The following is a 27,552-nucleotide window of genomic DNA, read 5'->3' as shown; positions in this document are numbered from 1 at the left end:
ATTTGATCTTTGTTTGTTAACGTAAGTATTAGATTAACTAACATTAACTCAATGGACCGGCTGGGTTATTTGGCATTTCTGTGAGGAGTTTGCGTGTTCTCCCTGTGTTTGCATGGCTTTCCTCCGGGTGCTCCGGGTTCCCCCACAAGTCGAAAGATATACGATACAGGTGAATTAGGTAAGCTTAATTGGCCCTAAGGTATGTGTGTGAATGAGTGTGTAGGGTATGTGTGTGAATGAGTGTGTATGAATGTTTCCCAGTGATGAGTTGCGGCTCGAAGGGCTTTTTAAGTTAACGGTTCATTCAGCTGTGGCAATCCCAGATTAAACAAGGGACTAAGCCAAAAAGAAAATGACATAAATAAACTAAATGGACTATTATTTTATGGTCATTGACTGGACAAGGATTTTGACTCCATTCAAAATGTTATGTTCTGTGTTGGGGAAAACAGCATTACACTTGTTGCCCAAACCAGGCTATTAACTAGCACTGCATGCCATTTACTTAGCAGACCAACCAGGATATTTAGTTTCATCCCTACCTGATGGAGTTTGGCATCATTCCTGCACTCTGTCCATTCCCAGGCAGCTCTATGTGGAATCCATTAGGGATGCTCCATTGTGCCGGCTGGCTCAACACATTTTCCGATCTGCTTCCTGGTATAGTTGTCCGCAGTGGACTTGCAGAGCTGGCTTCATCCCTAGCCGTCTCAGTCCCAAACTCGCCCTCACCCTCGGCCCCCTCCTGCACGGTCTCCAGCTCCAGTTCTGGAGGTTCGGGGCCCATCAGAGCCCTCTGCTGGATGAGCGGGGTGAGCGGCGCCTCGAAGCTGACACAGCTGTCCGTCTCGTCTGTAAGCGACAGGACGTCCAGGGAATCCAGACTGCTGTAGCAAGTCCCGCCTCGTAAAAGCTCGGACTCAACTATACGCTCGAACGTGGAGCTGAATCCATCCTGGCTCTCTTTCGTCCTGTCGAACTCTTCCTCTCCCTCCTCCTCCTCTTCCTCCTCCTCCACAACCGTGGCCTTGGCAACCCGCTCGACAATGCTCTCAAAAGTAGAGCTGAAACTGTCCTGATTTCGAGTCTCTGTCTCCTCCCTTTCTTCGTCCTCTACCTCAGCATCCGCTTCTTCGACGGACAGCTCAAAGGTAGAGCTGAAGGCGTCTAGGTTTCCCTCATGAGGTATCACCTCCTCATCATCCTGTTCCTCACTGTCATCTTCGGTCCCGTTCTCAAACCTGCAGTAACAGATTTGATTCTGGGGTTAAACACACACCTGGATACATACGGCGGTCTGGCTTTAGAGTGCATAAAGGCTGGCATGCACAGTGCATGTTCCTATCTTTAGTCTGTCACAGTTCTTCATCACGACTGCGTCCCAGCAGAGGAGAGCATCATTCAGGACAGCTCCCCTGCCACTTGCACTGCCCAAAATATCTCCCCACCCTCATTGTAACATGCATGTCACATCATTCGGGAAGCCCAACACTAAAAATTCACACAGCTAAACTCTGGAATACACGTGTTTCATATTCAAAATCATTTGTGATGACATGACGAGCTTATTGGGAAATATTTTGGAAAATGAAGGAAGGTTTTGCTGATCATTCGGGTCTGTTTAGTGAGGTTGTAAAAAGTGAACTAAAATTATACTTGAGAAGGTACACAATGTAAGTAATGCTGGGCTCCCCACAATTCCTTTACATTCTCCTTAAACAAATTGATTCAATTTACTTCATCATTTTACAAATGTAATTGGATTGAATAAAACAATTAAGTTAAATATATATATATATATATATATATATATATATATATATATATATATATATATATATATATATATATATATATATATATATATATATATATATATTCAGGGCTCAACAATAAGGATGGCCCAGGGCCAGCATGAGAGATGCTCGGGACAGTAGACAGAATCGTTACTGGCCTGATCAGGGCAGTGCTGCCTTGTCACTAAATTGTAATAGATTTAACATAACCGAAACATCAAATTATGAGGTTAAAAGAAAACGTCTGCTTCTAACGTTTTGGAAACACAATGAAAAAAATGAAGTGATGTTTTGCTTAGTTTGCAGTCACTTTTAATTCAGCCACCTTTTGTTTTGCAATAAAATACCTGCACATATTCCGCACTCTATATTTTATTGCTAAATATTTTAACATTTTTCAAATATTAAAATTCTTGATTCACATACATTATTTTGTGACACATTATTTAATATATGTGGATAAGAAATAGCAATTAACTTTTTTTTATTTTTACTTTTTATTTTTTTATTTTTTAAAGGCAGCAGTGAAATTTTTGGCAGAGCAAGTAAAAATCTGAACCACTGGTTCCATTGGGCCTGTAGGAAAAATCCCTAGCGTTGAACCCTGATATATATATATATATATATATATATATATATATATATATATATATATATATATATATATATATATATATATAAAAAATTAAAAAAATTATAAAAAATGTCTCTGTCAATGTTTTCAAACTATTATATTGGATTTACCAAAATCACACAAGTGCAAATTTCATATGTGTCACATCCATATTGAAGAAACCTCACATCCATAACGAAGCTTTTTCCTCATGAATGCAAAAAAAAAGTGAATGCAATGAATGCAATGAATGCAAAACAATCGTTTTTGTTCTATAACAAGCAACTCTTGTGCTTTTGATGAGCATCATTTCTTTTGGGTTGTAAAGTTTAATTCACAGAATTTCAACAAAGTTTGTTATTTACTGTAAACTTTTTTTTCGTCACATCCATAACTCATGTTTATTTCCATTATTTAAAATATACAAAGTGTTTACAGACTGATATTTTTTTTGCTACCGGAACTCTGTGGTTGTTTGTTTTGGAAAATATAAACAGATGTTACAATATTATGTCAACATAAACTATACTTTCTCTGTGAATTTATGCTTTACAAATAAATCTAAAGGAAGGAGAGTGTATCTATTAAATGGAAGACAAGATGTTAAGAGTAAGTTGTAAAACATCTAGAGCATCTAACCTTTTCCAGCTATTAGATGGTACCCACAAGCCATTGAGATGTAGTCGGAGGCTTCTTTGATTCCATGTAAAGTAGAATATGGTGCCAAGCAAATAATGAGTTAAAGGCTACAATATATTAGGTTGTTTCAAATTAAACTAATTAAACTTGACCAAATGTTTGCAACCCCTCAAAAATGGCTACCACCAGACATTTTTAACTGGAAAATTAATTCAAATCAATCTCACAGAAATCCCATTTCTAAAATGCACATTAATAATACTATTTCTTCATTTTCTTACCTAAGAGAACATATAGTCACACTTGAGTCCTTTTCTGCGCGCTGTGTGTCTCCACCTTCACAGATGTCGCCGTTTTCTGTTCCAGGATCTAAACAGCTGCTCTCAATCTCACCATTTCTCCCATCATCCTGATCTAACGTCACCTTCTCCTCCTCCTCCTCCTCCTCCTCTTCTGTGTTTCTGTTATTCTCAGTGTCTCCATCATCAGGCTCCTCTGTCTCAGTCTCTGTCCCATTACAGTTCTCCAAATGTTCTTCTTGTCCCTCAGGTGTTTCTGCAGGTGTGTGGAGGGGGTCATCCTGCCCCTCCTGACTCATGTTGACCTCCTCGACCACGACGTCCTGTCAGCCTATGGTGTCACGGGGTCAGGGTCAAGAACACGGTAGAGGGGGGTAAACTTCAGACCTATTGATATAGAAGACAAAACAGAGTAATAAGATAAGAGACACAAAGTGGAGGGGTGATGTATGAGGACTGAAGGGGGAGAAAAACAACCGCTTGGATGTACTTTATGCCACTTTTTGCATGTCTTTTTGTCCGAAAAGTACCCAAATGAGTCTTTGTTATTAGCTTCAGCGGTTGTTATCTCAGATTATTACATGGCTCTCTTAAATAATTGATTCTGATTGGTCAGTTGCGACATTCCAAGGTATAAGTTATTCACAGATATTTTCACGCTTGTCTCTCACGCTGTTGTTTTTGACGGTTTGGCGCCATCTTGTGACAGGTTCATTTTTAACCATTTTCGTTTCTGTCAGCTGCATTTAATTAAAATTGATAAAGTATTACGACTCAGAACAATTCTTAGTGTCTAAAATTTACGTTTTGTGGTAAGTAGCCATGTAATAAGCGAAATTAAGTCAACCTAGACGGCTGTTTTTGCAGAAAAAAAGCCCTTCAGTCTTTTATAAGAGTGCTTCAAATCGAATGTGACCACATCCCCCTGGATGTACTTTAGGTAGTTTGCAATGTCATTATTGACCAAATAGAATCAAGTACTCCAGACAGTTGACGTGTAGTAATAATGAATAACGAAAGATCTGCTGAGAAAATGCAGGCGTTTTATAATCACCCTCATTAGTATGGAAATACCTGTGTAGATTAATACCCACACTGTCAGCAAATGTATAAGGACTCATTTGTTACCAGAGGAAATATTGCTTTAAAAGATAATACCTTAGAAAGGTTTGCAAGGATTTTAGGATTCAAGATTCTTACTGTTAGAACACCATGGAAATGGCTGGAAACCAGCCTGGAAGTGGCCAAAACCCCTCTAAAACCAGCCTGGTTGACCAGCTAAAACCAGCCAACCAGCCTAGGCTGGTTTAAGCTGGATTTTTCAGCAGGGCATAAACAGATGCAATTGCAATACGAAATTACACTGCATGAAAAACACAATTTCCAACTAAATACACTATATAACGATTACTAAAAATAATTTAATCAAGGATTTTGTGGATCATAACTATAAGAATATGAAAAATATAGAATATATAGGCCAAAGCAATATAAACATTTTAAATGAATGAAAGATGTAGGTCCTATCTGTCAAAAGTTTGGAATATATATAGATATGTGTGTGTGTGTATTAGTGGTAGGCTGTTATCGTGTTAACATGCTGCGTTAACGACAGACTCTTATCGGTCCATAAAAAAATATTGGCGTTAATTTATTTTCAAAGTAGGGGTGGGAGCTGGGTCTATTCTACGCAAGCTATGGTGACTTTCACTTTGATATTTTATCGCGGATGTATACCTGACCAGTGCCCTGACAAAAAAGTGCCCTTCTAAATCACATCAGCATGATGCCCTTCTGGATATTTTACTTACTTCAAAGAAACTACTGACTACGCTTACATGGACATCTCTAGTCTAGTTATTTGTCTTAATAGACAATAATATAATTGTTTACATGAAGTGCTTTTATAAGTTGTCTGTAATTTTGACTTTAACTGCAATTCGGCAGTTTTACATTCACTTATGAACATTTCATTCATGCCCCCGTGACAAACTGGGCTATTAGAGACAAATAAGGAGTAAGGACTGGTGCGAGTGTTATGGAATTTAATAAAACACACTGAATGGAAAGAAAAAAAAATTCTGCATTTTGCGATGTGTGTGTGTGTGTTTGTGCGGTCCTTTACTGACAGCCGCGTGTTTGGATCTTGTCGGAAAGTATAGCGGAAAGTCCTGCATGACGCTAATAGTTTGATTGCAGTGTAGGCCTACTGTTCAAAATTCATGTTTAACTGCATAAACAGTTCATAAACACAAGTACATCTTATTGAACATCATTTTTCATCACCAATGATCATGTAGAACAGTTTCTCAACCAGTTTGTGATGCATTTTGGGAACAGGAGATGAGCCCCTGGTCTAATGCGCCACCTAGCATGAGAAACTCGGTCTCAAAGACTTACTTTTAGTCATTATTTGGGTAACTTAGCGCACATATTCTGAATGCCTTCGGCAGAATTCAAATGAGCCATCTTAATCTAGATTAATAGATTAATTCCCAGATTACAGTGAGATTAATCTAGATACATTTTTTTTTATCTGTGCCCACCTATAATCTCATAATATCTCATTTATTTAATTAAAAATGCTGGGAAATATGTGAGTATTGAGCTGAACTATATATATATAAATATATATATATATATATATATATATATATATATATATATATATATATATATATATATATATATATATATATATATATATATAGATGTTAGTGCTGAACTAACATATCATATTATCAGTGTTAAAAAGAGTTGTGCTGCTTTTCGTGTTGTTGTTGTTTTAAAGCAATATTAATATTAGTTTTTATTTTAAAGCAAGGATGTATTAAACAGACCAAAAGTAACAATAAAGACATACATAATGTAACAGAAAATGCATTTGAGTTACATAAAAAAAGTGGGACAAATTTTGTGGCATGATGGCTCAGTGGTTAGCAAGGTAGCCTCAAAGCAAGAGGGTTGCTGGTTCGAGTTCGGCTGGGCCAGTTGGCATTTCTGTGTGGAGTTTACATGATCTCCCAGTGTGAGTTTCCTCCGGGCGCTCCAGTTTCCCCCACAGTCTAAAGACATGCACTATTGTTGAATTGAATGAACTAAATTAGCTGTAGTCTATATGTGTGTGTGTGTGTGTGTGTGTGTATGAATAAATGTGTATGGATGTTTCCCAGTACTGGGTTGCAGCTGGAAGGGTATCTACTGCGTAAAACATACTAAAATAGTTGCTGGTTTATTCCGTTGTTGTGACCCCTGATAAATAAAAGAACTAAGCTGAAGGAAAATTAATGATTAAATTTTGGGTGTCATCAATCAAATTAAAAAGTGAATAAACCCTTTTGACCTTGAATGCTTGATTCTGATTGGTTGCTCAGAAGCACAAATGTCCTCTATGGAAATCAACAAATAATGTAATTAGTGATTTTGTTTTAATCCTATCAAATAAAAAAGAGAGGAGTGGACACGTCTGAGTCTGACCAGCTGGCTGCATCAAGCATTCTGCAGACGGATGCAGTCAGGTGGCAGGATCTTAAAAGTTTAAACAGCCATTCAGACTCCATTAACTGCTGTCATTTTAGTGTTTTATCAAGTCCGCAGAAGCGCAGCCTGGTGAGAATGCATTAGCTTTGACTCAGCAAACCTCAAGTGCCGACGATGTTTTACATGCTGGAAGCTGAGAAATCAAACCCTCACTGCGGAGGGGGAACTGAAGGGTCAGACTGAGTCTAATTTGAAAAAATCTGCTCTGATGTATAACATCTGCTATCGGGAAACCTCTCCAAAACCTGCTGGACAGGACAGATGTTCAGTGCTGAATTACAATCATTCACCAACCCATTTTACCTCATTTTGATCTTTTCATATCATTTAATTTCAGTTTTCTTATTTACTTTTTCCTTATTTGCTGCATATATATTTTATTTTATATACAGTTATATTATCAGTTATTTATATACATTAGCCCCACTGTTTGTTTATTTTTCCCCCAATTTCTGTTAAACGGAGAGATTTATTTTCAACACTTTTTTTAAACATAACAGTTTTAATAACTCATATATCAAATATACTGTATGGTGTATATTGTGTACAGCTATAATAGATATGTTATACACTCATATACCATACTAATATCAGTGCAGATAATTATACAAAGAAAATTACATAGATAAGCAGGCAAATATATAAACAAGCAAACAAAAAATTAATAAATAGATTTTAAAAAAATTAACATACCCAAAAGCAAACCAAAGGGTGATGTTATCTTTACAATATATTTTAATATTTTTTATGTATTTTCTTTTATAACTATATATATATATATATATATATATATATATATATATATATATATATATATATATATATATATATATATATATATATATATATATATATATATATATACAAAAAAAATATATATATATATATACATAACATATATATCTGATATGTTCTGGGTCTGGTGTGGTCTTGTGACAACTTAAATTAAAGGGATAGTTCACCCAAAAATTTAAATTCTTTTCTCAAACCTAATTGAGGTTCTTTCTTCTGTTAAACACACAACAATTGCTGGTTGCTGGGACCTATTGACTAACATAGAATATATTTTTTTCCTAATATGAAAGTTGATAGGTCTCAGCAAAGTATCTTCTTCAAAGTATCTTCTTTTGTGCTCGACAGAAGAAAAAAAAAAGTTTTTTGGGAGTTTTTATCTCTTTAAGGAGGTACTCAAGTGTAACATATAGCAAAAGTCAAAATGTAAGCAAAAAGTTTGCCTTGTTTTTCTCAGTAAATATAATTTGTCTCTTTTAATTTTTGAAAGTCAACAGACCTTATATACTTTAATAATTGTAGCCAAAATAGGCTAAATTAAATCGGTTACATTATTGATTTTTTTCTTTATGCCAAAAATTATTAAAATATTAAGTAACTATTACAAACCATGAAGATATTTAGTAAATCTCCTACAAATGTACAGTTAAAGTCAGAATTATTAGCCCCTCTGAATTATTAGACCCCCCTATTTACTTTTTCCCCCCCAATTTCTGTTTAACGGAGAGCAGATTTTAAACATAATAGTTTTAATAACTATTTTCTAATAACTGATTTATTTTATCTTTGTCAAGATGACAGTACATCATATTTTACTAGAAATTTTTTCAAGACACTTTACAGCTTAAAGTGACATTTAAAGACTTAACTAGGTAAATTAGGTTAACTAGGCAGGTTAAGGGTAATTAGGCAAGTTATTGTATAATGATGGTTTGTTCTGTAGACTATCGGAGGAAAAAAGGTTTAAAGGGGCTAATAATATTGAACTTAAAATGGGTTTTAAAAAATTCAAAACTTATTTTATTTAAGCTGAAATAAAACAAATAAGTCTTTCTCCAGAAGAAAAAATATTACCAGACATGCTGTGATAATTTTCTTGCTCTGTTAAACATCATTTGGGAAATATTTAAAGACGAGATATAATTTCAAAAATTGTTAATAGTAGACATTACAAATTGCAAACTGCTATTTTGGACAACACTGAATCATTTTATTGACTTGCATCCTTGAATATTATCCAGCAAAGTGAACTCATTTTAAATTCAAGTCATGTTGTTCATCTGAGGGGAGTTAAATCAAAAAGTTCGATTTTCACTAGTCAAGCTCCTCGACCACTTTTGGAAACTCATTAAAATGCAGACAAGAATAAATGATAAAAACACAAATGATGAGAGTCTCTACTCTTTCATCCTGGAATGCTCAATACTCTAAAAATCACTACCCTAAATAACCACCAAAGGCCACACAGCCCAAAAAAGGAATTAATTAACAGTCCAAAATTATTTTAACAAGTGAAGAAAGTTTTATTAAAAATTAAATAAGGTTACAGTCAAAATTAAAAAAAGGTTACTTTAATGTTTCACATTTCAGTGCGCAACAGGATATTGGAACAAATCTGAATAGACAAGGTTCTATTTTATGCATAATACTGAAAAAATGGTTCAAAAATGATTTCTTGGATTTTCAATTTACAAGTCAAGTGGTTTTAAACAATTTATTTAGATAGGATTTAAGCAAATTATGTTGAACATTCCTAAATTTAGTTTGTTTGTTTACATTTAAACCATACAACAATTTTGCAGAAATGTTTTTCAGTGTAGCTGCATTGTGAAATGTAGGCATTTCTGATTACAAACAGAATAGCTTTTGATTGTGATGGAAAACTAGATCATTTTACTGAGTTATATCTAGGGCCAGACGGAATCTGCAGACATTTATTAATATTTCTGCAGAGAATTTTGCTAAAAATCTGCAGATTTCTGCTGAATTATTCTGGGAGTATCAAAACATTAATATGTGAAATATAAAATAATATCTTTTAAAGTTTTATTTAATGTTTAAAATGCAAATTCAATAACATCCACTTTATTTGGTAAACAAAGCAAGTCTCTCATATAATATATCTACTAAAAGACAGAAACTATTACTGTACAAACTGCATTGTACATAAATCAGATTAAAATTTTCGTATTAATCAATAAGAATACAGTAAATAAAAAAAAACTGAATAAACTTAGATTTACTCAAGTAAATAAACAGAATTAATGATGGGCTAAAAATCTGCGGAAATCTGCTGAAAGTCTGCCGAATTCTGCGCGCGCAGATTCCATGTGGGCCTATCTATATCTCAGAAAACAAGTTTTGGACTTGGACTTTTTTATTTAGTGGCTAATTCGTATAAATTTGTACAATCTAATTCATACAATTTAGTACGATTTAACAAATTTTGGATTTGATCTATCTGAAAAGCAAAAATTAAAAAGCAAAATCTTTGATATTTAGGATATTCAGTTGTTCCTGAACACTTTTATAAACGTAAAATGTAGCCAAGGATAAATAATGAAAAATAGAAACACACTTTTTTATTTTTCGAGCTAGTTGAGATATTGCTCAGATGACATGTCAAACAGACACGGGTGCTCCTGCCAAATTTACACAATTTTTTCTCCATTTCTTGGATCCAAATAGACCAAAAATAGGTGCTTTTAACTTCACCTCAATCTCCCACTGGCCTGCAGATACCCATACTAGTGGATGAGGCTCTCTCACTGGCTGTAGGTGATCGAAAAAGTTATTTTCAATCTAGCACATTTCACACGGCAAGATTTTGAAGATGTTTGGCATGTCAGCGACTCATCTGCAATTCTCTCAGATCACGTCTTTGATAGTTCACACTGAGATTATTACTCACATGAACAAGCACGATTTGCCTGTGATTTCAGATATTTGTCGGGAATTTGACAAAGTCGTAGCGTCAAAATCGGAGCTAAAATAATGCAGTCTGAACTCGGCTAAAGTTGCTTTAAGTTGCGTTAAGTTACACTGTAAAAATGTAATGACAAAAAGTCGACAGCTAATTATTTGATGTTTCTTTAACTTATTTGAATCAGGTTTCAACTGCATTTTTAAAGTTAAACTTTGTATAAATACTTGTCAAAATATTTGTAGTCAGTTTGATTCATGCAAATTGAGATTACTTGAAAAGTTATTTTGATTCAACAAGAATTTTAAGGAAGCAAGAATTTCTTTACAATCTAAGTTAAGTTAGTTACGTTGTAATGAATTAAGTTATATTAAGCCATTAAGTGTTTTTTTGTTTGTGCTTTTACCATGATCAATGCAGGCCCGGATTGGCTAATCGGGAGGACCGGGAGAATTCCCGGTGGGCCGGTCCGTTTTTTGGCCGCGAGGGCCGTTGTCCCTAGCTGCAGAATCTGTTGCTCTCAGCAGTCACACTTTTTAAATTTATTTATTTACTTGACCACAGCCTTTTTATTCATTATTTTACCGCAACTCTTCTCTTTTCCTGGATCAATGTAATATTTTTATACAGCTATATCATTCCTATGATGTAAAATTTAGTTTAATATGGCTATTTAGTGCTCATTAAACATTTATTTTTATTTTAAATGTTAAGACAACAAAACAACAGCGGCTAAAAATTTGGGGGGAAATGAAATCCATATTTTCAAGATTATTTGTTGAATAATGTCCAACTGAACAGCATTTTAAATAATATTTTAAATATTCAGTCTCTATTACAGAGGTTGCCACAGCAGAATGAACCGCCAACTATTCTGGTATATGTTGTACAAAGCGGATGCCTTTCCAGCCACAACAAAGTATTGGGAAACACCAACACAATCTCACAGCAATTCGTAACTTTTTGATTCAGTGGCTAATTCATATGAATTCTTACAATCTAATTCGTACAATTTAATACGATTTGCTCATCCCCCAATGACGGTTGGGGTTAGGGGTGGGGTTAGGTGCCACACCTCCTTTTTTAAATCATACATTTTCATGCGACTGAACTCATACGAATTTGTACGAATTAGCCACTAAACTGACAGGGATCTGACAGGCTGGAAACACCCACACATTCTTATTCACACACACACTTTTACACTACGATCAATTTAGTTCATTCAATTCACTTGTAGCGCATGTCTTTGGACTGAGGGGGAAAATGGAGCACCCGGAGGAAACCCACACCAAACTACAAAATGCCCACAGAAATGCAAGGACCCAGCTGGGACTTGCTGTAAGGCGACAGCGCTAACCACTGAGCCACCATGCAGCATATTTTGAATACTATAAAACGGAGTTGAATAAGTACTTACGGATGAAAAAAATCCTTCTTACCCTTAAATTGTGAACAATGGTGTGTAATTGTTTCTGGATAGTCAATGGGTCATGAATTAAGAAATCAAATTTATCTTTTGACATGTAAAAACTGACAACATTTCAAACACAGCCTTCCTTCTTTCATCAAAAACAGCCAGAAACCAAGCTGCCAAAACAAGCTGTCCTAATATGATGCCGTACTGCTCACTGAAGGAGCCCAAAATGTTTCTTCTATGGAATCACGGCAAAAACTCTAATTTATAACATTTATTTGAAAGAATAATACATATTATGTTTCATATAACAGATCTTTCAAATCCTGGTCTCCTGGTCTGTATTGTTGTGCATTGATAATGTTACTTTTTCAGTTCAGTTCTTTTGAAGAGCTTGATAAATGTATCAAAAACGGGTCAAAACCGTTACAGGAATTCCTCCATTGTACAAAAGTGAAGATCTAGTGGATAGAGGGCCATTTTAATGCCTGTACTTTTAATGGGCAACATGTGACGAGTAAAAAAACAGATATGCTTGAGCAAGCTGTCCTTTTCAGGACATTGAGTCCTGCTTTTAGATCATTTAGATGCCTTCAGTTCTGTTCACATGTCCGTTGAAGTTTGTTTTTGAGTTTGGATGGCAGCATTCACACTTACTGTACCAATAACAAAGCAGAAACAACAAAGTTGGCTTGTTTTGTGCCAGTGTTCGTATTGCAACGTTTACACTTCCAGATAATAAAGCAGTTATAATAGAGTATGTGTGGTGTGCACCAGAGTCCGGTATCAGTGTTCACACTTCCTGGTAATAAAGCAGTTACACTAAAATCTTTTTAGTGCGTACCTGGGTTCAGATTGCAGTGTTCACATTACAAGTAACAATTCAATTGCACCAGAGTTTGTTTGTTACACACCAGGGTTCGGATTGCAATGTTTACACTTCCTCAAAAACAAAGCAATTAAAACCCAAGTTTGAAAGGAGACAACATGCAGTGTTGGTGGGCCTCAAGAAACGTAGTTGAGAAACACTGAGTTTGTTTAGTGTGCACCAGTGTTCAGATGGCAGAATTGACACACCGTGATAACAAAGCAATTACACCAGTGTCATGCACGAGCCTCAAACCCAGCTCTCTGGTGTGGAGACTGGTAAGATCTATCACAGACCCACAGGGGCAGATGGGAATAGGCCCAAACGAAACACTCAGAGAGGGAATTAAGAAAAAACTATTTATGAAGGGAACAAAAAATACATCAACAAGAAAACTCTATGAGAAACAAGAAAAATAAGCAACAAGGAAAATCAAAAGAATCTTACTAGACGATGATCAAAAGGCCAAGGGAATGCAAGGCAAACCAAAAGTGACCACTTAAAAACCCCGGCAGGAACACAGGTGATCAAAATTAGGTGAACAAGGACACGCAAGGAAGCAGTAAAGCAAAGGAGGGAACACAGGGACCTCTAGGAGGACGGAGACAAAGTGCATCATGATGACAGCCAGAACTTGTTTGGTGCACACCAGGGAATTAATGGCAACGTTCACAGTCAATGATCCCAATGCAATTACGCTAAAATTTGTTTGATGCGCACAAGTATTAAGACAGCAACATTTGCAATTCATGATGACAATGCAATTACACTGGAGTTTGTTTGGTGTGTACCAGGGTTTAGATGGCAGCATTTGCAACCTATCATAACAAAGCAGTTATACTGTTTGTTTGGTGTGCAACAGGGCTCGAATGGTGAAATTTTGCACACCATGATAACAAAGAAATTACACCAGTGTCATGCACGAGCCTCAAACCCAGAATCAGACTCAAAATCAGACATGGGATCCAGAAAAACAAGGGAACAAACAAAACAAACAAAAAAAACATCAACTTAGAGTGCTTTCACACCTACACTTTTGTTTCGGAACGTATCTCGTTTGCCCAGTTAGCGCGGTTCGTTTGGCATATGTGAACAGGGCAATCGCGCTCTGTTCCGCGCCAAAGTAATCGCTCTGTGATCGTTTGAATGAGGTGGTCTCGGCTCGATTGAAACGAACCCTGGAGCGGTTCGATCGCAGTGAAAAAAGCGATCCGATCCGAGCGCGGTTATATCACAGTGTTCTATGGATATGTAATAGGCTTACGGCTATATGAAGAGAGAATTATGGGTAGGGCGGGAAGTTTCGCAAGTCTCCGGATGCCCCCAAACGAGTGATGATCTCCCGGTAATCTCGCGTCTCCCTCCAGGTCCTCAAATAGGCATCGTCGAGCACCCTTCTAACCCTTCCCCACCGCGTCTCTCCTCAGACACGTTGCGCGCGCGCACCCTGTCAATCACCACCAAACCACCACCTCTCCTGACAGCTTAGCGGGACACTGCAAAATAAACCCTGACACTCTGACCAATGTGAAGAGAGTTTACTCGCACGTGACTTGTTTTAGCTCTTTTGGTCCGATTAGAAACTTTGCAGTGTGAAAGCGAACCGCTCCAAGGGCAAAGAGCAACAATGTAACAATTGTAATCTCTGTTTCGGAACAACTGAATCGATTCACAGGTGTGAAAGCACCCTTAGATTCTTTTCAGCATGAGGTAGCAAAACTAAGGTCAACTAAGGTTCTTCTCTGATGAGGTATACAGGAGGGTTCTTTAACAGAGTATCAAATATACAAAGAAAACTCCATGAGAGGAGACACAAGAGCAAAATTAGGTAACAAACAACAAGTAAAAATCAAAAGAATCTTACTAGACGATGATCAGAAGGCCAAGGGAATGCAAGGCAAACCCACAGTGTTCTGAATCAAAAACCGAGTGAGGAAAGGAGAAAGAGTGACCTCTTAAATAACTGTCTGGAACAAGACACAGGTAATTGAAATTAGGTAAACAAGAACGCACAATGAAAAATTAAAGCAAGGGGGCAGCCTCTAAGGCTCCTGGAGGTCCAGCTTGCTCCAGCTCCAGCTTGCCTCAACACACATGCCTGGGTGTTTCAAGTATACCTAGTAAGACCTTGATTAGCTTAGCTTATTCAGATGTGTTTGATTATGGTTGGAGCTAAAATCTGCAGGACACCGGACCTCCAGGAGCAAGTTTAGTGAGCCCTACTCTAGGAGAACGGCGACAAAGTACAGGACGATGACAGCCAGAGCTTGTTTGGTGCACACCAAGGATTGAATGGCAGACAATAATCACAATGCAATTACACTAAAGTTTGTTTGGTGCACACCGGTATTGAGACAGAAACATTTGCAATCCATTATAACACTGCAATTACACTGGAGTTTTATTTTTATTTTTTTGGTGCACATAAGGGTTTGGATGGCAGTGTTCACACTACACAACACCAAAGCAATTGGACCCAAGTTTGTTTGGTGTGGACCGGGATTCAGATGACAGCATTTGCAATGCACAATTACAAAACAGCAACACCAGAGTTTGTTTGGTGTACACCAGAGTTCAGATGGCAGTGTTCACACTACAAATAGCAATGCAATTGCACCAGAGTTTGTTTGTTGCACACCAGGGATCTGATTGCAATGTTTACACTTCCTGATAAAGAAGCAGTTACACCAGAGTTTGTTTGGTGTGCATCAGGGTTCAGAGGGCAGCATTTGCAATGCACAATAAGAAAGTAAAAAACAACACAGTTTGTTTGGTGTCCACCAGGGTTTAAGGATAGCAGCGTTCTCAATTCCCGATAACAAAGCAGTGACACCAGAGTTTGTTTGGTGTGCACCAGGGTTCTGATGGCAGCGTTCACACTTCCCGATAATACAGCAGTGACACCAGAGTTTGTTTGGTGTGCAACATGGTTCGCATGGCAGTATTCACACTCCACAATATCAATGCAATTGCACCCAAGTTTGTTTGGTGTGAACCAGGGATCAGATGTTAGAGTTCACATTCCATGATAACAAAGCAATTACAACTAAGTTTGTTTGGTGCACACCAGGGTCCAAATGGCAGCATTTGCAAACCACAATAACCAAGCACTTGGGTTTGGATGCCAGAATTTACACACCATAATAACAAAGCAATTACACCAGTTTGTTTGGTGTGCACCAGGGTTTGTATGGCAGTGTTCACACTACACAATATCAATGCAATTGCACCCAAGTTTGTTTGGTGAGCACCAGAGTTCAAATGGCAGCATTTACACTCCACACTGACAAAGCAATTACACCAGAGTTAGTTTGTTGCACACCAGGGATCTGATTGCAATGTTTACACTTCCCGATAACAAAGCAGTTACACCAGTGTTTGTTTGGTGTGCACCAGGGTTTAGGGATGACAGATTTTACACACCATGACAATAAAGCAGTTACACCAGACTTTGTTTGGTGCACATTAGAGTTCGGCTGGCAGCGTTTATGCTCCACAATAATAAAGCAGATACACTCATGATTGTTTGGTGTGCACTAGGGTTCTGATGGCAGTATTCACACTACACAATATCAATGCAATTGCACCTAAGTTTGTTTGGTGTGCACCAGGGTTCAAATGGAACTCGTTACACTCCACAGTAACAAAGCAATTACACCAGATTTTGTTTGGTGTGCAACAGGGTTAGGATGGCAGTGTTCACACTCCGCGATAACAAAGCAGTTACACTCAAGTTTGTTTGGTGTAGACCAGGGTTGAGATGGCAGAGTTTAAAACCCACAATAACAAAGTAATTACATAATTACACCAGAGTTTGTTTGGTTTACACCAGGGTTTGGATGGCAGTGTTCACACTACACAATATCAATGTAATTGCACCCAAGTTTGTTTGGTGTGCACCAGGATTCAGATTGCAGGGTTTAAATTTCATGATAACAAAGCAATTACAACTGAGTTTGTTTGGTGTGGACCAAGGTTCGAATGGCAGCGTTCACACTACCCGATAATAATGCAGTTACACCAGAGTTTGTTTTGTTCACGTCAGGGTCCAAATGGCAGCATTTGCAACCCACAATAACCAAGCAGTTACACCAGAGTTTGTTTTGTTCACGTCAGGGTCCAAATGGCAGCATTTGCAACCCACAATAACCAAGCAGTTACACCAGAGCTTGTTTGGCATGCACCAGGGATTAGATTGCAGCATTAATAATCAATTATAACAATGCAATTACACCAGAGTTAGTTTGGTCTGCACCAGTGTTCAAATGGCAGTGTTTACACTACACAATATCAATGCAATTACAACAGAGTTAGTTTGGTGTGGACCAAGGTTCGAATGGCAGCGTTCACACTACCCCATAATGAAGCAGTTACAGCAGAGTTTGTTTGGTGCACATCAGGGACTAAATGGCAGAATTTGCAACCCACAATAACCAAGCAGTTACACTAGAGTTTGTCTGGTGTGCACCAGGGTTTGGATGGCAGAATTTATACACCATGATAACAAAGCAATTGCGCCAGAGCTTATTTGGCATGCACCAGAGATTAGATTGCAGCATTAACAATCAATTATAACAATGCAATTACACCAGAGTTTGTTTGGTCTGCACCAGTGTTCAAATGGCAGTGTTTACACTGCACAATGACAAAGCAATTATACCAATTTCTATGGCATGGACCAGGGTTCGAATGGCAGCATTTGCAATCCACAATAACAAAGCAGTTACACCAAAGATTATTTGGTGCGCTCCAGGGATTAAATAGTAGCGTTCACACTTCACGATAACAAAACAATTGTGCCAATAACACACTTTAAATCAAAGCAAACCTGCAAAATGCGAAAATACCCTTAAACTCATATTATGACCACTGGCATCATTAAACCCAGTGAACAGGGCAGATGCTTAGTGGCACATCATGACACTCAATGTAATACTCATCTGCCAGATCAAGCCAACTGGACAGACACACAAACACGGGCTGGAATATAAACAGCATGCATGTACAGAAAATCCCTCTCCCTTTCAGAGGAAGAATCCAGTATTCTCCGAGTTAAACGTGAAGCTCGGGCTCTCTTTTCTGCAGCTCAGACAGAGACGTTTAAAGCTTTCTATTGCAGAACATCTGATTGAATCAAACCGCAGTAAAATAAACCAAGTTTCCATTACATTAAAGCTCTAAAGCCCAAACTGCCATTACATTAGGCAACAAATCAAATCTCCTCACCTCTACATTCAGTGCAGTTTGACAGAAAGCACACCAATTCATCTTCATCATACCAGTTACACATTATTGCGATTGAATTAGGTCAACAGTGCGTGAATTTGTGTGTTGTTTTCTATATTATTACAACCTTTCTCCTGTGTCATCCTTCTGGAAAGGTCTACACCCACCCTAAACGCTTGCGACATGGGAATTTTAAAACATTTTGATGTGACATTTAGCAAAAGAGGCTCACGGAAAGTTACCTTTGACCTCAGCTCCTCATTCAAACAGACGTGGTTAATGTTTGACATTCTGCATAGGCGCTCGAACCCAAAGTCTATCTCGCCCCTTAGATGATCTTTTCATATGAAGACTCACATGCATGACTCTATCACATACTGGCTGGCTCAGCTGCAGTCAAATACGGTTCACACAAACTATTCCTGAGAGCCTGTGTGATCTGTGACTGACAGATACCCATAATTCCTCCCGCAGCTCAGCACACGCCTACTAAACATGACAGATCTCTCACCCACGGGTGACGTATGAGTATGTGCGTGCATGTGTGTCAATATTGGGATTAGTAATGATACTGTATATCTACAGTTGAAGTCAAAATGATTCGCCCTACAGTGAATGTTAGTTTCTTTTTTAAATATTTCCCAAATGATGTTTAACAGACCAAGGCATTTTTCACAGATTGTCTGGTAATATTTTTTCTTATGGAGAAAGTCTTATTTGTTTTATTTTGGCTAGAATAAAAGCAGTTTTAGATTTTTTTAAAAACCATTTTAAGGGTAATATTATAAGCAATTTATTTTGATAGTCTACAGAACAAATGTCACCGACTCAGTCCCAGTCATACCCTTCGCTGGCCAGCAGAGGTCATCATCACCGGACTTTTAACATTACGTCATCCTCAAACACTGATTGCAACACACCTGCAGCACATCACACTGATCACCCACGCACACACATATATGCAGCCCAAACACTCACCCCAGTGCGAAGTCTTGTTCTGCCCTGCTGACATTTCTGAGTGTTCCATATCCTTGCCTGATCTCCCCGTTATTACCTGGACTGTTCCTTGACCTTACCTTGCCTTGTACCTCGACTTTGATCCACACCGCCTGCCTCGAACCCGGCCTTGTTTATTGACTTTGATCCACGCCGCCTGCCTCTGTCCCATGCCTGCTATCATGGTCCTTGACAATCAGCCGCCAGCCTATTGATCCAGTTTTACTACATTTTATGTGAGTTTGCACACTAGTGCATACTGTGTGCTTGTTATTAAACTGTGTTTAATAAATATACTGCAAATGGATCCCTCTGTCAGACTCCTCGTTATACAACAAACCTCTGTTATACAATGACTTCCCTAATTACTATTACTTGCCTAATTAACCAAGTTAAGCCTTTAAATGTCACTTTAAGCTAAATTCTAGTATCTGCACATATTAGGAGGTTTACTGAAGGTGCAGCGGATGTGCAACGGGGGTTTGTATCTTTGATAAACTATGACAGTTCACAATCATTAATAAATAAGAATTATTATTAAATCAATGTGAAGGTCTCTAAAAAATGACGTCGCATTATCAGTTTCGGGCTTAGGTACGCTTTGCACTCACACTTTAAGTGCACTGCGCCAAAGCCCAACCGAACCATGCTCTGCACCACATCTTCCAACTGCGCTAAGGCCAGCCAACTGAACCGCACCGAGCACGATTCGGAGCACTCACACTTGTCAAACGAACCGGGAAACAAGCCTGGACATGGTTCGGCTGAACATAGTGTGAGTACACCCTTAGTAGATACACTAGAAAGTTTCTGACAGGTATGTTAAAGCAAGTTGGAGCTAAACTCAGCAGGACACCGGCTCTCTAGGAGATATGAGGTCACAAAATTTGGTTCAATGTTAAGTCAATGGGACTTTTACGAATTTATTTTCGTCAGATTTACGAAAACCGAAAGTCAGATCAGTTAGAAAAGATATAGCAGCCTGAGTCAGACCGGTTTTGTGGTCTGACGTGAGTTTGAAGGGATTTGCTTGAAAGGTTTTAGAGAAAATAGACTTTAAAATTGGTCTTATATCAATAAGAATCAGAAGTTTATGTATAGTATTAATGTGTGTTGGCTTTATCAAGCCGCCATAATAAAATATTGTTTACTCCACTAAATTTTATGAAATCTTATTGTTTCTTAACATTTTGCTAATCTTTTCAGTTAACCTGTTCAACTGTTTCTTTAATCACAATAAACAATCCATCTATGAATTAAAGCAATCAATTCAGATTCATCTGTGCATTAATATCCAACAACCATCTATGATCTCAATTTGAAAGTACAATTATGAACCGCTTATTTGAAAACGGTGAAAGATTTCCTTTAGGAGGTAGCATTATGGATTTGGTTATAATGACTATCTTTATCAATATACAAAAAAATGTGTCTGATCATTAGACAGCAAGTGTGTTTGTGTGCACTTGACTGACTGAGCGACTTCCTTTATTGTCAGCAGAACAGTGGCGTCTTCGGGGCGATCAATTGTGTTTAATTACTTTCCCTGGACCTGTCCGTCACCTTCAGTCCACACACCACACTCAGTCTGACACTCATACACTACAGACCTCTTCACAAACACACACGCACACACACCATCCATCCCTGATCAAGTCAAAGAGAGTCTTATCTTCAGATCAACATGTAATCCTCTATTCAATCACTGCCACCCTCAAAAAAATCCTCCAGAGCTCATTCAGAGAGATCTGCCTCCACCTTTTGGCTGTCCTGCCATATTTTGATGGTGAAATCTATTCGCTTTACTGTATGTGTGTTCATAATTTGAGACAGCTTTGGCTTAAAAGCATAGTTTACCCAAAAATGGGGATGTACTCATTATTACGTTGCCCTAGAGTGGTTCCAAACACTGTAAAAAATGCTGGGTTCTACCCAATCAATTTGTGATAGGACAACATGAAACCTTGAAAATAAGTTAACTTAAAAGTTTTTACAAATTTAAGTGGATTAAACATAAAACGATTAAGTTGTTCCCCAAAAACCTCGAGAATTGTGTTGTTTCAGCTCTTTTTATATAAGCAGCTTGAACAAACAACAAACATATTTTTTTGAATGAAGCTTTACACTACCTGACAAAAGTCTTGTCGCCTGAATACTGAATGCAACTCTAAACCATGATTTTTCCTACACCAAACTTGACTGATTTCTGTAAGAATCTTGGGTCCATGCAGGTTCCAAAAGGTCTTCTGCAGTATTTCTGATGATGGGATGCAGGTCAACAGATGATTCATCAAAAAAATCTAACTTCTGCCACTTTTCCAATTGATCAACTAGAAGTCAAGGTATTATTTGTTGCTCTTAAAATTGGGATTGACGACAAGACTTGGTAGTGTATGAATTTCTTTTTTCTGCTGAACCTAAAAGCTATTTTGAAGAACGCTGAAAAATGTAGTGAGCTAAATGTAGATTAACTACATAAAAAGCTACCCTCTGAAAAATGTAGCAAGCTAAGCTAAACGCTACATGACAAAACTTGCTTTTTAGACATTTTCTTTTGTTATTACTATTTACATATTTTAAATTAAACCAATTTTATTCCAAGTCAATTTTGTCTAGGTGAATAATAAAACTGTCAATGAAAGATAGGGCATAATTGTTCCGTTCTGTTGTTTACTGTACTTAATTGCAGTTCCAAACACAGTACACCAAATCTAAAACGAAAAACAAATAAAAATAAATAAAACATACTAGAATAAATAATACCTGAATAGCAAAGGAAAATAAACACTGTAAAAAATGCTGAGTTCCACACAATTCCTTCATGCTCTCCTATCACAAATCAATTAAGTTAGCGTAATTGTTTTTGTAAAAATTTAAGTGGATTAAACATAAATAATTAATTGGTTCCCCCAAAAAACTTAAGAATTTTGTTCTTTCAACAACTTTGAACAAGAAACAAAAGTCATTTTTAAAAGTATAGGGAAGTATATTATACAGCTATATATTTTTTTCCAAATGATACTGCATACTGTAGTGTAGCTCTGAATTAATAATAATTATTATAGTATACCGTAGCTCAGGGGTTCTCAAACTTTTCAGCCTGGGACCCCCAAAATAACAATGCCAATGACTCGCGACCCCCACTATTTTCGTAAGTGGTTATAATCATACAAACGTTGCACACAACACTCACACAAACCAATCAGCCTATATAAACACAAGCATATTGACAACACAAAAAAGTGCAACAGTCTCATATCATTTTTATTATTATTATTTTATATTCACCTCATCTAATTAGACTGGTGGGCACAATATTTAAGTTACATCCCAAGTCTTTTCTTGGTTTAATTTTGGAGACTGCCACTTACACATCATACTCCATGTTTAGTGTCCTGTTTGTATTTTAAATGTACGTGAGTGCTGTAACGGTGTCAGAAAGTTTAGCTAGTGCTGTAAAATCTTGTGCACTGACACTATTGCTTTGTCATTAATCTAATGTTGCAACCAATGTAAACAACAACAACAACAACAACAACAAAAAAAACCAAAGGCTGATGGCTTTTTGTTTGGATACTGTATTTTTTTATGTAACTATTTTTTATCTTCTGTAGGTTATGGATTAACAATGGTAATCATAAAAGTTTATTCAAATTTATTATATTTTTGTAAATCACCAAGCGACCCCATCTCATTGTCCCGCGACCCCCCAGGGGGTCTTGACCCCCACTTTGAGAACCACTGCCCTAGCTAGTAACAAGTAAATTTATTTTGTCCACCTATGATTGGTTCAGGATGTTACCGCAGTGAAAACGAAAAGTGTTACTAATGCACCTAAAAGCTGGTTGTTGACCCTCATAAAACAACAAGTAGATAAAATTGCAATTCGCCATCATGCAGAAGCACTTTCATTGGTTAGAGACTATCCACACAGCTCTGTGAATGGTAGTGGTGTCACTTACTTTTCAGTATTTTCAGTTTTGTGTGAGCTATCCTTCAAATCTCACATCATTTATTGATTGAATAAAAAATGCAGCTGTATTTCCTCTGGGATGGAGGTTGAACACACAGCAGGGTCTGCATCATGATGAACAAAGGAGAACACAAGCCGCACTGACCACCTCAAGACGGGAAAATCTGCAGTTATAACAGCAGACTGTCATCTTGACCAGTTCTGACCATTTAAAAAGGGGCCTTAACTGGTGTGATTTAAGGTAATCGGACGTGATATAATGACATATTTAAATCAGTTAATAATAGGGATGTAACGGTATCAGAATTTCACGGTACGGTAATACCTCGGTATGAATGGCACGGTACGGTATTTATTGAATCATTTACAGGAAAAAACAAAACTTATAAAAATACTCCAAAAAATTGCCAAAAGTGTCAATGACATACAAATTAGCCATCTATCTGTAAGCTTTGAAACAGGAACTTCAATTTTAATAACAAAAAAATATTAAACCATGTAAAAAAATTAAGTTTCAATTTAGTAGTGTTGAAAACTCATCACATTCAACATTTAATCACTCACTCACTTAGATAGAGATGGGTTTAAAGGAAAATTATCATATAAATATAATCTGGTAAAAGCTGGTATCTCTGGGTATTTACAATGTCCCCTGCAACAGAAAAAACCCCTCTCATTTGGGACTGAGGTTTCTGGGACAAGAGAGATATGACTTGGCCCAGGTTGACAGCAGTGGGTAACGTTGTGCATTGTCTTTCCCCCACTTGAGAGGACAAACCATGAGTGAGATAGAGATCTCATGTCTGCATCAATCTGAACAGTGTGCTGTGTTTCTGCAGTCCCCATGACTGATTATTAGTCGTATTCCTCAACTTGCAGGCACGTGCACACACAGGGCTCAACCTGTGCAGTGCACATGCCCTTTTTAGTCTTGGATAGAAAGTTCCCTTCCAAAATGATCAAAAGTGCCCCCGCGACGCGACATACCCTCCGTCCCCGCTTTACAGTACGCGCGCGACAACACAGCTGATAAGAACTCGCGCGACAACACAGCTGATAAGAACTCGCGTGACAACACCGCTATTCAGTACGCGCGCGACAACACAGCTGATAAGAACTCGTGCGACAACACCACTATTCAGTACGCGCGCGGCGACAACACCCGCTTTAAGGTTTTCCAGCTCTTTTTGATCCCCGCTTCTAGCAGCACACTCCATTTCCGCATTACTGGATCTGTAGCGACAACAGACCGCAAGGGATTATGGCCAAGCCTGGGCTGATGGGAATTGTAGTTTCCGGTACCTCCCGTTCGCTTCATTCGCCTGAGCAAATTTTCTCAGAAGACCTATAGTTTTACCGAGTCATGCGACTACAGTAATATCGAAAAAAATTAATATTGTGGTATGACTGTATTTACAACACCGTTACATCCCTAGTTAATAACCTTCTTATTAGGAACGTAATGATCTGCGCTGCAAATCTGTCATTATATAAAGCCATTGAGTCTCATCAGCAGACGTTAATTTGGAATAGACAGTACAAACAATCATTAAACAGATTTTTCTCTTTTGAATGGACTGAAATTTAGTGGAACAGACTTGAAATGGGCGCACAGAAGTTATTTGTGGTTTGAAGATGAGTAAATATAAATTCTCCGGCTACTTTATTAGGTACACCTGTCTAACCGCTTGTTAACGCAAATTTCTAATCAGCCAATCACATGGAGGCAAACTCAATTCATTAAGGCATGTAGACATGGTCAAGACAATATGCGGCAGTTCAAACCGAGCATCAGAATGGGGAAGAAATGTGATTTAAGTGACTTTGAATGTGGCATAATTGTTGGTGCCAGACATGCTGGTCTGAGTATTTCAGAAACTGCTGATCTACTGGGATTTTCATGCACAATCTCTAGGGTTTACAGAGAATGGTCTGAAAAAAAAGAGGAAATATCCAGTGAGCGGCGGGAGCCATCCTGTATTGTATCAACAGTTCAGGCTGGTGGTGGTTGTGTAATGGGGTGGGGGATATTTTCTTGGCACAATTTGGGCCCATTAGTACCAATTGAGCATCGTGTCAACGCCACAGCCTACCTAGATATTGTTGCTGACCATGTCTATCCCGTTATGACCACAGTGTACCCATCTTCTGATGGCTACTTCCAGCAGGATAACGCACCGTGTCATAAAGCGTGAATCATCTCAGACTAATTTCTTGAACATGACAATGAGTTTACTGCTCTCGAATGGCCTCCACAGTGACCAGACCTTAATCCAATAGAGAACCTTTGGGATGTGGAGGAACGGGAGATTGGCATCATGGATGTGCAGCCGACAAATTTACAGCAACTGCATGATGCTATCATGTCAATATGAACCAAAATCTCTGAGGAATATTGCCAGTGCCTTGTTAAATATTTGCCACGAAGGCTTAGGGCAGTTCTGAAGGCAAACGAGGGTCCAACCTGGTACTAGTCAGGTGTACCTGATAAAGTTGCAAGTGAGTGTAGGTCTTGTGTGTTTTTGAAACAACATGAAGGTGAGTTTATAATGATATTACCATAACAGTAAGATGATTCTTGGCTTTAATAATATTTTATGAATTACTGTTTACATCAACACTAATTAGATTATAACAGTATTTCCAGCCTGATCTCACGAGAAAACGTAAGTATTTTACGTTTTGCCAGTTTAGTGGCTAATTCGTACGAATTCGTACGAGTTCAGTCGTACGAAATGGTACGATTTTAAAAAGGAGGCGTGGCACCTGACCCCACCCCTAACCCCAACCATCATTGGGGGATAAGCAAATCGTACTAAATTGTACGAATTAGATCGTACGAATTCATACGAATTAGCCACTAAATGAAAAAGTTACGAATTGCCGTGAGATTGTGTTGGTATTTCAATGTAATGTTTTGGTACAGGCAACGCATTGGTGCATTAGGTAGTGCTGTCGCCTCACAGCAAGAAGGTCTCTGGTTCGAGCCTTGGCTGGGTCAGTTGACGTTTCTGTGTGGAGTTTGCATGTTCTCCCTGCGTTCGCATTGGTTTCCTCCGGGTGCTCTGGTTTCCCCCACAATTCAAAAACATGTGGTACAGGTGAATTGGGTAGTCTATGTTGTCAGTAGTGTGTGAGTGTGAATAAGTGTGTATGCATGTTTAGAAGGGCATCCGCTGCGTAAAACATATGCTGGATAAGTTGGCAGTTCATTCTGCTGTGGCGACCCCAGATTAATAAAGGGCCTAAGCCGAAAAGAAAATGAATGAATGAATGTACACCTCTGCTTTGTATAACTATCCATCTACAGTTAAGTCAAAATCCTCTAGTGAGATAACTAAATATTGTATCTAGCAAAATAACTCAAATTGTCTGTTCTGTTATCATGGCAAAGACTATTACTCATTCATTCATTTTCTTGTCGGCTTAGTCCCTTTATTAATCCGGGGTCTATACAGCGGAATGAACCGCCAACTTATCCAGCAAGTTTTTACACAGCGGATGCCCTTCCAGCCGCAACCCATCTCTGGGAAACATCCACACACACATTCACACACACATTCATACACTACGGACAATTTAGCCTACCCAATTCACCTGTACCGCATGTCTTTGGACTGTGGGGGAAACCGGAGCACCCGTAGGAAACCCACACGAAGGCAGGGAGAACATGCAAACTCCACACAGAAACACCAACTGAGCCGAGGTTTAAACCAGTGACTCAGCGACCTTCTTGCGACTACCTACTGCGCCACTGCCTCGTCCCAAAGACTATTTTTTTTAAAAATGTACTGCTCTGTTAAACAGCACCTGGGAAATATTTGAATATTTATTTAAAAATGTTAGTTTTTGCCATGATAACAGAACAAACTGACTAGTTATTATGCTAGATACTAGTATTTAGTTTTAAGTGCTTTTTCAAGGAGGTTAATTAGGTTAAAGTTGAAGAAATAAGACATAAATATAAAGAAATGCTGGAAAATTACCTTGCTACGTCAAACAACAAACAAAATTGTTTATAGCAATATTTATCAGGGATTCTTATATAATTATGTTATTTTTTCTATACAAATATGAGGTATTTTCATCCAGACAACGCAGGTCAGACTACCCGATCTACCTGTCTCGTGCTATTAACACAAAAGAGAGTCACTGTATCACAATCACACTGCATCTCCATCTCCATCTCTTTGCAGTCTGGATACTGGACGTCTGCGTGACCCACTAACCCTCTTCAGACGCGGGCGCGCGCACACACACACACATACACACACAAAGACTGACCATTACAAATGATCAGCACGCGGATTTAACTCTCTCGGGAGCTGCAGTGCGCTAAATATATCGATGTTGTCTACCTCACCCACATACAGCCGGCTGCGTAATATACTGTTTTTCTATGCATAACGGGTTACATCTCAAATACAGGCTTCAAGATGACGGAGCAAGTGCAGACTGAATGACACGTCG

At 38.1% G+C, this 27,552-nt stretch overlaps 1 protein-coding gene across 8 annotated transcripts in view; it reads right to left on the bottom strand.

The window, feature by feature from the left end:
* The window catches only part of psd2 (pleckstrin and Sec7 domain containing 2), a 197,712-nt gene that overhangs the window by 92,892 nt on the left and 77,268 nt on the right, over positions 1–27,552 (bottom strand). For 5 of the 8 annotated variants that reach the window (XR_015507043.1, XM_087281067.1, XM_087281070.1 and 2 more), the window contains 2 exons: positions 3,330–3,734; positions 543–1,241 (listed from right to left, as the gene is read on the bottom strand). Coding sequence is in view for 6 of the 8 variants with exons in the window: in XM_087281067.1 (XP_087137193.1) it covers positions 543–1,241; positions 3,330–3,646 (1,016 nt within the window). In the remaining 2 variants the exon portion in view is untranslated. Of the gene's footprint in view, positions 1–542; positions 1,242–3,329; positions 3,735–18,355; positions 18,591–27,552 lie in introns of those variants that run through there. The other 3 variants (XR_015507044.1, XM_087281066.1, XM_087281069.1) reach the window with 2 other exon arrangements.

This window comes from Danio rerio, chromosome 14 (genome assembly GCF_052040795.2).
Source record: "Danio rerio strain M-AB ecotype USA chromosome 14, GRCz13ab, whole genome shotgun sequence".
Classification (NCBI taxonomy): domain Eukaryota; kingdom Metazoa; phylum Chordata; class Actinopteri; order Cypriniformes; family Danionidae; genus Danio; species Danio rerio.
The sequence above is the reverse complement of the archived record's forward strand: the minus strand, read 5'-3'. Positions and strand labels throughout refer to the sequence as shown.